Genomic DNA, 13,316 nt, shown 5'->3' with positions numbered 1-13,316 from the left:
CATTTTGACAGAGTATTAACTTTTGAATTAAAAAAAAAAAAATCATAATTGTTTAAATAACACAAGATAAAATAAGTACAATTACACAGATATCTACAGTATAACCATAAATAAGCTGGAGCAAGTATGAAGCTTTGTATTCAATTTAAATTTTTTAACAACAAAAATTTGAAAATGCCTTTAAGTAGAACTTCACTTTAGTATGTGGTATTTTTAAGCTGTTTGATTAAGATTAGTTAAATTCAGGAGTCAACGGCAAATGCTTTCAAAACTGGTTTATTCGTTAGAATACTGAACACCAACATTTAAAGTTAACTGAATAAAATTGTAAAAACAACAAATATCAATATTTTAACAGTATCAGCATAAACTAGACAAAGTGAGAGTTTATAATAGAGTTTTGTGTGTCTTTTCACCCTTCAGTATGACTAACATGTTCACCAATTTATGTAATTTATCTATAAATGTTTGTGCAAGAAATTTACTTTACTGTTAGCTACAGAATCTAGATAATTAAGACAAAAGGAAACATTTTTTAAACGTGTGAAACAATGAAAATACATTAAATACCTCTAAGGAAACCTAATGAAACTGGAGATTAGGAGCCAAGGACAATAATCTCGCAACCTTTTCCTTTACATTTAATGGAGGCTGTTGCTCCTGTAGTGATGTGAAGCTATTTGTGTGCTGCAGGATGCAATGATCTCTCTTAAGCTTCTACTTTGACACATCCCTGGTGTGATCATACTGATGATGGTTAAGTTGTCTTGCTTTACTACTATTTTTGAGGAACCAAAATAAAGAAAGGAAAATCAGAAGGGTCAGAGTGGAGGAAAAGTATCCATTTATGAAGTAAAAGAACTAGAACTCACCAATACATCTTCTTTTGTCTTTTTGGCATTTTCAGCCAAAGGTCTGCTAATTCCTTAGTGACAACTGCAAAGGGCATCCCAGGGTGAGACCTGCAGGGGAAGAACAATTGTTTAACGCACAACAATTACTGCAGGAACTGTTCTATTAGGGGATAAGATCTTTTTTTTAATTTAAAAAGGAACTTTTCTACATGCACTGGATATTCTGTACAACCACACATACAAATTAAACATACTTTATTCTAGAATTTGACACCCTGATTTCACTTTTAAAATCTGCACTTGGCAATTTACTTTTATAGCACCACTTGTGTGAAAAAAAAAAAAAAACTTCCAAAAGGAAAATGAACCTGACCCAACAGGGAGAGACAGCAAATCTTTGCTCCTGTGCCAATCTTATCTACTTTTAACAACTGATCTTCAATTACCTTTCATAAAACTGTATCTTGCCTTTTCATGGATATAAAGAACGCAAATAGATTGCTCACAAAGCTTAAAAAAAAAAAACATATTATGACTAAGTCGGTATTTCGTGCCAAAAGCAGCAGATTTAATCAGAAAAACTAAAGACATTGCTGTGGTGGTAAGGAAGGGCATGAGCTTTATGACACAAATTTTATTGTTAAAAATGAGGGTGGTATTCAATTCCTGTCTAAATAGGCTGGGATGGGGTAGGCTTTCTTTTGGTGGCAAAAACTGGAATCAAATGAATCCCAATGACTAATGACATGTATGGAAATCACAGGGATCACTGGTTAATCATAGAAATTATTTTAATAAATATAAGCAGGTGATTTTTGCCAGTGGTCAAATTATAGAAATTTCATATGTGCAAAACAGTGCCATTCTTAATAAAGTACTACCTAAATAAAATCATTCTTTAAATATGTCTGCATGCTTTTATTCACTGTTTAGAAATTAACTAAGTTTTATTATTATGAATACACAGGTGAATGAAATACTAAATAAAAAATCTGATTACATGAGAGCTACAAATTATCTTAAAAGGAGGTATGTCTATTGTGGCGGATGGCCGGAATCCTTACCTAGCCAGGACAACCAAAGTGTGGAAGGACCGAAGGAGAGAGTATTATCAGGACAGTTCCTCCACCAGGCCAATAGACGGCAGACCCTTGGCCACCGCCAGGGTGCACATGGACCTATCCAGGGCCTTATTTGGTCATGCTTCCGCCATACCTGGAAGTGTGGCTGGAAGAAGCTTGTTAGGCACCTGGAGTCCGTCCAGGTGCCCCATAAAAGGAGCCGCCTCACTCCATAAGTTGGCCAGTTGGGAGGAGAGGAGAAAGTAGTACTGATGGCAAGAAGGGACCATTGTGTTGGTGATTGGTGCACAATGTGTTTGCTGTAAATAAACCAGGTGTTATGTTGAACCTGTGTCCTGCCTGTGTGTGTCTGAATTAGGGTGGCGATATTCCCCCTAGTGGCTTGCACTATATATAGTATACAGCAGCAACAGTAATAAAAAGATGTTTATTAAGTTATAGCAAAGAAAAAATGTTATGTAGAAGTATACATTCACACCTTTTTGGGGAAAAGGATGAATATTTCACATAATTCAGGACAGGGTGGTTAAGGAAGTCATTTAAAGTATGAGAGAAAGAGAGGATTTGAGGTAAAGTAGTTCTCACTCACTAGAGTGGTAACCTGCGTCATATTGATCAGGACACATAGCTAAGAATTTCAATGTAATCTGTACATTATTTTATAATAATATTATTGGCCGGACGATGTAGATGATTTATAAAGCAGGTGCCATAATATTTATTTTTGTAAAGAGCAAGGACATTTTGTTCCACATCTTGCAAATACTGATGTTAACTGCTCATTACTAATCAAGTAGTGCTTCTTAAATGTCACTTCATGCTTATGCATATGCTATGAAGTCACTATTTGACACCCTCCAATTAAATTGTTACTGAAATTTGTCACATTATATTAATGTTCTCTATGTGTAGTTAAGTAATCTCTAAAAAAAAAGCCAGTACTTCAAATATATCAGTGCACGCGAATTTAATCAAGATAAATTCAATATCAAATCAGGACATCCTGCGGTGGGTTGGGTGGTTCCTGCCTTGTGCCCTGTGTTGGCTGGGATTGGCTCCAGCAGACCCCCGTGACCCTGTATTCGGATTCAGCGGGTTAGAAAATGGATGGATGGATGGATCAGGACATCGGTGCTAACCCAGCCATATCTCTGACTGCTTTGTCATGGCAGATGGAGTATTTAGCATTTTATAATTCTCTAATGGGGTGCCTACAGTTAAGTGTGCACAGTAATTCAGGGGTGGGTGCTAAACCTACATATGAGGGACGTTCAAAAAGTTTCTGCATGTTTATATTTTCGTTGGAAACGGTGAAGGCAGGAGGAGTAGTAATTGGGCATTAAAAGTTGGTAAATCACTGGGAAAATTGCATCGCAAACAAAGGCGACTATGTAGAAAAGTGATGTCATTTGTTTTTGAAATTCTTAATAAACAGAGTTAAAAAAAAAGTGCAGAAACTTTTGAACGTCCCTCACATTTGACTACGGTTAACTGGATAATATAACTAAAATCCTAAAAAGCAAGGTTAAGTGAATAGCCTACTCTCTGTAATACAACCTATTGGTTTTTCTGTCTGATAAATTCAAATATTTAATTTTACTAGATTAGATTAGATAAAATAGAGTTTATTAATTCCATGGAGAAATCCAAATGCATACAGCTGCAGAAACATAAAAAACAGGAATACAGACTGACAGAACAGATAATACAGCCAATGATTCAATCAATGAATATAAAAATAAATTAATAAATAATGAGCACATTGGTTGGAAGCACTGAATTGTCTTGGTGGTGAAATGAGCCTATGATTAAAAATGTTTCAAAAGAGCGCCTCCTGGAAGAGATGAAGGGGATTTTTCATGATGGAGTCCAATTTGCCACCATCCTCTTTTCCACAAAAGTTTCCAGTGTGTCCAGGGTTAGCCCTGTGATGGAGCAGACTTTCCCGATATGTTTGTCAGGCATTGTGCTTCATTTGAGCTCAGGTTGCTTCGCCATTAGACTGCAGCGTAGAACATCACACTGGCTACTATGGACGGGCAGAACTTTTCCAGCAGCTTGCTGCACACATCAAAACACCAGAGTCCCCTTAGCAAGTACAGTCTGTACTGGCCCTTTTTGTACAGTGCCACTGTTTCGTCAGACCAGTCCAATTGGGTTTTATGTGAACACTCAAGCACCTGTAGCTCTGTATCACTTCCATGCCCTCTTCCCGAATGATGGCAGGTCTCAGAGGCCTCTTGTCATGTCAGAAGTTCACCACTATTTCTTTTGTCTTGCTGATGTTGACTTGCAGGTTGTTGTCCTTGCACCACAAGACAAAGTTCTCTACTGACTGGAAGTCAGTTTTGTAGAGAGTAAACAAGACTGGAGACAGGACAGTTCCCTGAGGTGTTAAAGTATTTCTGAAACACATTCCCTTAGCCTCAAAAACTGCTGTCTGTGGGTCAGACAGTCCACGGTCCAGAAGCATCAGGATTCGAAGCCTTGAGCTTTTCCACCAGTTGAGACAGAATGGTGTTAAAAGCACTGTATGAGTCAAGGAACATTATCACAATTGTGATGCTGGCTTTGTCCAAGTGGGAGTAGACTCTGTGGAGTATGTAGATGACAGCATCCTACACATCTATGTGTATGAGAAGATAAACCGCAGAGGATCTAGATGTTATGAGATCAGGGGTCACAGCTGTTTTAGGACCAGCCTCTCGAAAGACTTTATGATGTATGAAGTCTTGGGAATCATTGGAATGCCCTTTCTTCGTCACTGTGACCACACAGGATGTTTATCACAGCTGGTGAACCTTGTGCATAATGACGGAAAGACAGAAGAGGCACGGAAGGAACCCGCAGAATTGGCTTACACAGGTTTTCAACAGACTGGGACTGGTTCCATCCTGCAGTAAAGACTTGTTTTTCCAGCTCTTTCCTCACTAGATCAGCAAAGACACACAGTCCAGGGCGTAGAAGGAGGCTGGAGACCACAGAGGTCATGCCATTTTAGGGGAACGTTGAGCAGGGTGCAGATGGCAGTTGGGATTCCAGAACCTCCTTAGCTTATACACAGGGGCTAGCACTGTTGGGGGGAGGGCTGTATTGGCAAAAGTAAGTCAAACCTGTTGATGAATTGGTTCAGCTTATTAGCTCTGTTCTTGTTCCCTTCCTGTGCATGTTTAACAGCCTGCTTGTAGCCAATGATAGTCCTCATCCCATTTCATACTTCCATCATGCTGTTTTGTTGTAATCTGTGCTCAAAGTTTGTCCCAGCAGTGGGCTTTCCCCTCAAGGAGCTGCTTCTTTAGTTCTGACTGCAGCCACTTGATTTTATCCTTGTATCCATATATGAAGGCTCTCGTCTTCATATTCAGTAGAGCTTTCAGTTCTTTTGTGATCCATGGCTTCGTTTGGAAACAGCACAATGTCTTTGTGGGGACTGTGTTATTCATGCAAAACTTTATGTAATTTGTAATGCAGTGGTTCAGTTTCTCAATGTCCTTGCCATATGACTCACAAAGCATAACCCAGTCAATGTTTTCAAAGGCATTCTTCAGAACCTCCTCAGCCTCCTTTGCCTCAATTCCTACATGGTCCTGGTGGTGGCTGTCAACCTCTGGGCAATGGGTTTATATGCAGGTATGAGCTGTACCAACTTATGATCTGATCAGCCTAAAGGTGGTAAAGCAGCCTCTAACACTGCCATATAATAAGTCCAGGGTACGTGTCACTTTTTTTATTTGCAGTTCATGAACATGAACATCCCACAAATTCAAACTCACTTATTTAAACGTGTCCTCTATTGTTTGTCTTTGTTTGACCCCTTCTATCTGCAAACACCACGTTAGCATCATGGGTTCAATGAGAAGTTAAGACTATGAAGCTTACTTGCAGCTACCTCAACTTCCCACAATTGCTGAAAAGGTGTCAATAATTACTAAAGTTAATATAAACAGACTTCTTTTCTAAGTCAATATGGTGGAATAGAAATGACTGGATGAAGGAAAGTAAACACTTTACATTTTGCTAAGCTCATTGCCTGCTAGGACATTTTTAATGTAAAAAATGTATTATTAATGACTCAGCACCTCACCGTACATATTCTTTTCTTTTAAGCTGACAGAATGTGACAAAGCCATTCAGAAAATTTTTCTTCATGTGAAGTGATGCTGGATCTCCGAGACTGTTGCTTCTACTCTGGGAAACTTCTTTCTTTGAAACAATCCAATTACAGCTGTCACATTCCTCCTCTTCCACCTAAAGAAACAAATATGTCATCCCTAAGCTTTTCTGTATACATCTGGAACTTCAGCCCATGGCTTAGCTGCTTTTCTCATTTTTCAGAGATTATTCAGTATGCTGCAATATAGTACAAGTATAGTCAATCGTATACTTTGTACTTAATATACACAGTATATGAGGCATGGATTAATAATGTTAAATATTAATGTAATGTGTATTAAACACCGATATTTTACATTTCTATACAGGTAATGGTAGCTTTTTAAAAATTTCAAACATTGTCAAATTTGAGGCTAAAATCATAAACTGGAACCTTGAAAGACATCTAGAGTAAGCCTGGCATTTATTCTGTGTTAATAATAATGAAAGTGGTAACACATTAGTTGAAAGCATCTAAGCAAATTACAGTCTCATAAGGTCATTAATGTCATGTGGAAAGAGTAGTCCTCGGAGCCCTAATTAAGGAGTATGTATCGAATTATTTGATTTCATGGTTATATTGTATTTCAAAAGTTTACAAATCAGAGTGGCACAGTGGATAGTTACTCAGATATAGTGTTCTGGATGTGGGTGCCTTGTTACTGGCTGTGTGGAGTTTGCATACCTTGTTTGCATGGACTTTTCGTCAAGTACTTGAGCTTTCCTCACCAACAACTTAATTTCTTGTACAACCCACTATCACACAAGTAATCTCTGAGTGGGTTTTAACAGGCCCTCGACTCCCTAAGAAGACGTCCTGGTGATGTACAGGTTATAGGTTAACTGGTCACTCTAAATTGGTCAATGTGTGCGACTGGTGCTATCAGGAAAGGCTACTGTCTCCCAACCCTGAACTGGATTAAGTAATTTGGAGAATATAAAAAGTTTAAATTTATAACCAAAGAACCTAATTCAGTTTTATCTTGTATTTATTTGCATCCTTTTATTAACGTTACTATTATAATATTTAGCATATGACTGATAAATCTGTTTCACTTTCTATAAATAAATAAATATTGACATAACATTATTATGAAGGATAATTTTGAAGCCAAAAATGAAGCTAAATGCATATAAAATCATTTTTAAATACATTAATATGATTTTTAAAAGGAATCTTTGATTATATAAACCAGTAAAAAATTAATTCATTTTCTAAACCATTTATACAGAGCAGGGTTGCAGAACCTTATCCCAGCTAGAATTTGGCACAAAGCAGGAACAATCTCTGAACAGGGCACAGGGTGAACACACACATAACTGCCAAACTTAGTGTCACCGATCCATGTAACATGTATGTCTTGTGGGAGGAACCTTTAGCACCAGGAGAAATCCACAAGAACACGGGGAGAACATGCAAACTCAATGCAAAGATTACCCAGGACTTGAACCACAGTCTCATTAATGTAAGGCAAAAGCACTTGTACTGCACCACCATGCTGTCTATTAGAAAAAAACAATTCTAAGCATTAATTTGTGCCTCCATGATAACGTTTAACAGAAATACTATAAAAGCCTTTAAAACCGAATCAGTTTTGGGAATGGAACAGTAGATCAACTGACTGTGGGACATTGACTGACACAGGCTGCACTGCAATAACAGTGAATTAGCAAGCTAATATAAAGAAACTGCACCAGTGTTAAAGTAGAATAATGTTTCTCAATGATGAACTGAAAGTAATACTGGTGACAAAACACTTTATTTTCTTCATAGTGGTGCCCAAAAAAGAAAAGGGTGAAGGTCAGGACATCAAATTTCTAGATTTTAAGCACGTCACTGCTGCTCTGGCAGTGTTCTTTTGATCACTGTCTTGTGGAAGAAAAATTTCCCCACAAGGCAAAGCTTTTTGGCAGATGGAGAGTAGGCTTTCCTCAAGGATCTGTTTATATGGTGTAACCTTCATGCTCTCATCAATTCTGACCAGACTGCCAGAACCCACTGCTGAAAAGGCTCCCACAACTTGATGCTGCCACCAAACATTTAAAGTGGAGGATGGCATTAACTGGCTGATGAGCAGTGTGAAATCGATGCCACACATACCACTTAGTGTTCAGGCTAAAAAAATATTCAAAGTGATGTTTAACAAATTCTTTACTGGTATGGACATTATTTTCCAGGCAGGGCTCCTTCCTTCCCTCATGTCTTCTATAAAGGCCATTTCTGGAGAGTTCTTGAGCTGTGAAAATCTTCTCCGATTGCAGTTACTGACATCTGCAATTCAGTTACAATGACATTTTTTGTCACATTAGCCCACCTAACAAATGTCATTGTTATTTGACAACTAACTTTATAGGAGTGACCTGACCTACACAAGATGCTGTAGTTTCAGATTTTTTCCACTTTTTTATGATGGACTGCACTAAGCCCCGGGGTCTGTTCATTGTCTCTGAGGAAGTCTAACTCCCTTCCCTAGATCTGTGCTTCTCTATAATTATGTCCTGAACTTGTCATGATTGCACTTTTGTCTTCATTTTGGTTTGTTTAGTGGAAAATCTCTACCATATTGGCAGACCTCTGCAAGAATGGTATTTATTCTCATAAATCAACTGAAACCAAATGTGCCATCCATTTTTTTTAAAAGAACTGAAGACCAACAACAACTGGGTGAATGTGTAATATACTGCACTTGAGCAAAGCTGGCCTTATATTTAAAAAGGGCATGAATACTTTTTAAATTTCAAAATTTTGATCTTTCATTTTAAGCAAATTGTTTTAAGGTTTTTAATTTGTCTCTTTTGATTTGGAATGATGCACATTGTTTTGTCGATCAGCTGTAAAAAATACTACTGTTCTATGTGGCAAATTTAGAATCTGGAAAATTTTTTTTATTTTTTTTTGGCAGAAGAATACTTTTTTAATGGCACAATACAGGTGCTGGTCGTAAAATTAGAATATCATGACAAAGTTGATTTATTTCAGTAATTCCATTCAAAAAGTGAAACTTGTATATTAGATTCATTCATTACACACAGACTGATGTATTCCAAATGTTTATTTCTTTCAGTTTTGATGATTATAACTGACAACTAATGAAAGTCCCAAATTCAGTATCTCGGAAAATTAGAATATCAATTAAGACCAATGCAAAAAAAGGATTTTTAGAAATGTTGGCCAACTGAAAGGTATGAACATGAAAAGTATGAGCATGTACAGCACTCAATATTTAGTTGGGGCTCCTTTGGCCTGGATTACTGCAGCAATGCGGCATGGCATGGAGTCGATCAGTCTGTGGCACTGCTCAGGTGTTATGAGAGCCCATGTTGCTCTGATAGTGGCCTTCAGCTCTTCTGAATTGTTGGGTCTGGCGTATTGCATCTTCCTTTTCACAATATCTTAAGGTTAGGCGAGTTGTCAGTTATAATCATCAAAATTAAAAGAAATAAACATTTGAAATACATCAGTTTCTGTGTAATGAATGAATCTAATATACAAGTTTCACTTTTTGAATGGAATTACTGAAATAAATCAACTTTGTCATGATATTCTAATTTTATGACTAGCACCTGTATATTTAAGTCACCAAACCACTGAAATTGTGTGAGAACTGCTGGAACCAAACAACATTTCAGATGATTGGCCCAGGCCATGCAAATAATTATGAGAAAGAATTTCACAAGTTAAATAATGATGATCTGTCCCAATAATAATTCTTATGTGTAACACTTATTAATGCTCTATTTTACTATATTCATGCAGACACTTTTTAAACACAATATGCAAAACACGGTGAACTGCAGTGTGAACTGTTCATTTGAAGTTTAGAAAATGATTGATAGAGAGGTTTAAACTAAATGATAAAAATACACAGTGTAGGCGAAAAAAGACAAGTTTAATAAAAACAAATCAGCGTAAGTAGCCGAGTACCAAAAATGTCAAATGATATTCATTTATTTGGTCAGAAGGGTGGCAGGGTAGAAAGTCTTTACAGTTGCTGCTTCATGGATCTAGAACAGGGGTCCTCAATCCCAGTCCTGGAGAGCCGCAGTGGCTTCAGGTTTTTGTTCTGACCTGGTTGCTTAATTAGAAAGCAATTCTTGCCAATAAAGCACTAACAAGCCATGAAATTAAATTAACTCTGCTATGTCAGGTCATTCTCATATCCTAGATTTTCGTTCCCTTTCTATCATGCAAATGATTTGAAGGTTAAAATGGACGAGTAATTCTCAGTCCTTCACTTTTTTCTCTTCATTTTTCTTCCAAGTATTTAATTAAACCCAATAGTGCAGATAAATACACACAGGTGTAAATGTAAATAAGCTAAATGGAGAAATGCTGCTCTCTCTTGTCATTTGTATGTTATTGATAATAAGGAGCAATTAAAATAGCTGTTTAAGACAAAATTAAGCAATAAGGGCTCAAAATCACTAAAGTGAAGCAGAAGTGTTACTTTAGCAATAAGTGCTTTTTATTAAGCAACTGGGTTGGAGCAAAAACCAGCAGCCACTGCGGCTCTCCAGGACCGCGATTGAGGACCCCTGATCTAGAATCCTGAGTTTACGTCCTGTGTCCTATTGTGTGTGCAGTTTGCAGGTTCTACCTTTGTCTTAGTATGTTTCCATCCCACAACCCTAAATATGCACTGGCTAAGTTAACTGGCAACTCTAAACTGACCCCAGTAAGAGTAAGTCTTACTATGCTCTGGTGCCCTATCAAGCAGTTTTCTGCCTCACACCCAATGCTGCTGGTCCTTAGTGACCCTGAATTGGTTTAAGCATGTTTGAGAATGTTGTGTTTAAAGAGATCAGTTGTTGCAAGTTAATTATAGGTCCTTGCATTGTATAATGTGTGTCAAAATACTGTGTAAAGAAATGTAATTATTGAGATGTCTAGTTAACCATTTTAGAATAAGACAAAAACAGTTTAGATGGGTAAACATTTTACACAACAAAGCTTTCCTATATCACCTTAATTTTGCTGGATTCTAGATTCTGGTCATCTGTATGTTCAGGACCGATTAAAACATCTTCAAAAAGATCTATAAATAAGAAACCACAATATTTATTTTACATTCCATCATTCTATTGCAAAAGTCTTTCACAGGACACTACTGGTATAAAATAAAACACTTCAACATATACAGCACTTTCTATTTAACTTCCAATGCCTTATCTACACTGCCTAAAAAAATAAAGCAAAATAAAATAATAAAAAAAAAGTTAATTGGGTAATAAAATATGCACAGAGAACCAAGGACAAACTGAAATGTGCTTATCTCAAAATGAAAAGGCAAGAGTTTTACCTGGACAGTATTAACTTTACAAGTGTAGTTTTCCCAACAAACAACTAACCTGTATTTGTGGAGATACCTTATTATTAGCCTGTTCTCTGTACTCATAGAAGGAGTGCTATGAGAAAAAGATTAATTGATACATTTCTTCTTCAGTCATAATAATGCATTCTGCTTGTAGTGAGTCTTTTGTATACAGTATGTTTATTAGATGACTTTGCATATTCTTTATCAGTTTTTAAGATTTGAGAATTATTTACTGAGATATCCAAAAACTAAATATTTTTCTAATAGCACTGCATGCAAAAAATCTTCAGTGTCACCTACACTGACCACATTACAGTTTTTTAAGATCCTTGATGCAATGGCTATTTGTAAAATCAACAACAAAAAAATGTAATACAATGGACATTTGGCAGTTGGGAAAACGAAATAAAGACCAAAGAAGGTCTGCCTTTGCAGGTTTAAAAAAGAAACTAATAAACTGATTATATATATTAGATGAAACTCAGCTATCTGATGTGCCCAGACATACTTAGGCAAATTCAGTTGGTATTGCTTAAGAAGAAATACTCCAAGTGTATTTTTATTTATTTGTAAGTACAGTAAGTGTGTTAGAAGAGTAAGAACATACAGAAATAAATATATCTCTTAAAATTTATGTAGTTGGAAAAAATACAACCTACTTTAATTAAGACCTCTTACCCTGCAAACTGTCCTGTCTCTTAAAGACGTGTGTCTGTTCTCGTGATGGTGAGCTTAGGAGTGAAGGGCTAAGTTTCAGTTCATCCTGAAAGGCTACAGCATTAAGACTATTTGTACATGTAGAATTACCTGCACCAGAATGCAAAAGGAATAGAGTTTATTACACCAATTCAGCATTAAATGTGGTGCTTGTATCTTTTACTGATATTTTTATCATTAATATTTGTGCTTTTCTTGAAACTTATTATAATTTTAACCACCCATTTTTCAAAGCTAATTTTTTCAGTTACAGGGTCACAGGAAACATCAGATACAACATAAGAACTAACTGCAAATACTAATTACAGGACATATTGAGGCACACATTCAATTGTCCCAATTGGAGCAGCAAATCAACCCAATAGGAACATTACTGGGATGTGGGAGGAAAGCTGAAGTTACTGCAAAAAACAGCACATGAACATTAGAAAAACATATATATTAGACAGACATTGACCAAGAAAAAAATACAGAGCATTTTATCACATCTCTTTTACAGTCCCAGAGTCTTTAATTCAAATCACAAGCCATATTGTATATTGTCTGAGATAGGTTTGCACATTCATTCCTGGCATTCAGGTATTTTCTGTGAATGTTCTAGGTTCATACCACATAAAACAGACATACAAGTTTCACAGACCTGTGAATCAATTTTTAGCTAATGTGACTTAGACTGTATGTAAGCACCTTTTAATAGACAGGCACGGCATCCAGGATTAGTTCTTACCAATAGAGCTAGAGTAGGCTCAAGCTCCTTACGACCTTGTATTGCAATAATTATATTCAGAAAATGAATGAACAAATGAATAAAAACTAAAAAAAAACTATTAAATAACAGCACTGTATTAAACTTAAAAAATGTTTGATGAAGATGACTAGCTTGCTCTTACTATATTCATAAAACATTTAGGATGTGGTTTTAGTGCAAACAACTTTAATCTAACAAATACCAACAACTGCATTTCAACATGTTGCTTGTTCTGTATAGAGAATATGCATGAGGTCTAAATAAAGAGACTGGTATACAGCAAAGAAGTCACATACTAACCATACACACGTGGTTAAAGGTTTTAAGAATGCAGTCACACTCATCAGATGCACTTTTTTTTTTGCATCTTTATGAAAAATTTGCCCAGAAGAAAAAATAGTTTCTTAAAAATCAACCCCACACCTCTACTAGCACAAATTTTAGTAAG

The 13,316-nt window shown here is 36.5% G+C and overlaps 1 protein-coding gene across 4 annotated transcripts in view; it reads right to left on the bottom strand.

Annotated features, from left to right (window-relative positions):
- Positions 1–319: 319 nt before the first annotated feature.
- LOC120539742 overlaps positions 320–13,316 on the bottom strand; it is a 55,368-nt gene continuing 42,371 nt past the window's right edge. For 3 of the 4 annotated variants that reach the window (XM_039770124.1, XM_039770125.1, XM_039770126.1), the window contains exons 7-11: positions 12,082–12,210; positions 11,054–11,124; positions 6,021–6,184; positions 873–962; positions 320–778 (exon numbers count right to left, since the gene is read on the bottom strand). In XM_039770124.1, the coding sequence (XP_039626058.1) occupies positions 718–778; positions 873–962; positions 6,021–6,184; positions 11,054–11,124; positions 12,082–12,210 (515 nt within the window). In that variant the 3' untranslated portion in view covers positions 320–717. The remainder of the gene's footprint in view (positions 779–872; positions 963–6,020; positions 6,185–11,053; positions 11,125–12,081; positions 12,211–13,316) is intronic. The other variant, XR_005635662.1, reaches the window with a different exon arrangement.

This window comes from Polypterus senegalus, chromosome 11 (assembly GCF_016835505.1).
Source record: "Polypterus senegalus isolate Bchr_013 chromosome 11, ASM1683550v1, whole genome shotgun sequence".
NCBI lineage: Eukaryota > Metazoa > Chordata > Cladistia > Polypteriformes > Polypteridae > Polypterus > Polypterus senegalus.
Note: the sequence above shows the minus strand (reverse complement) of the source record. Positions and strands in the feature narration are given on the sequence as shown.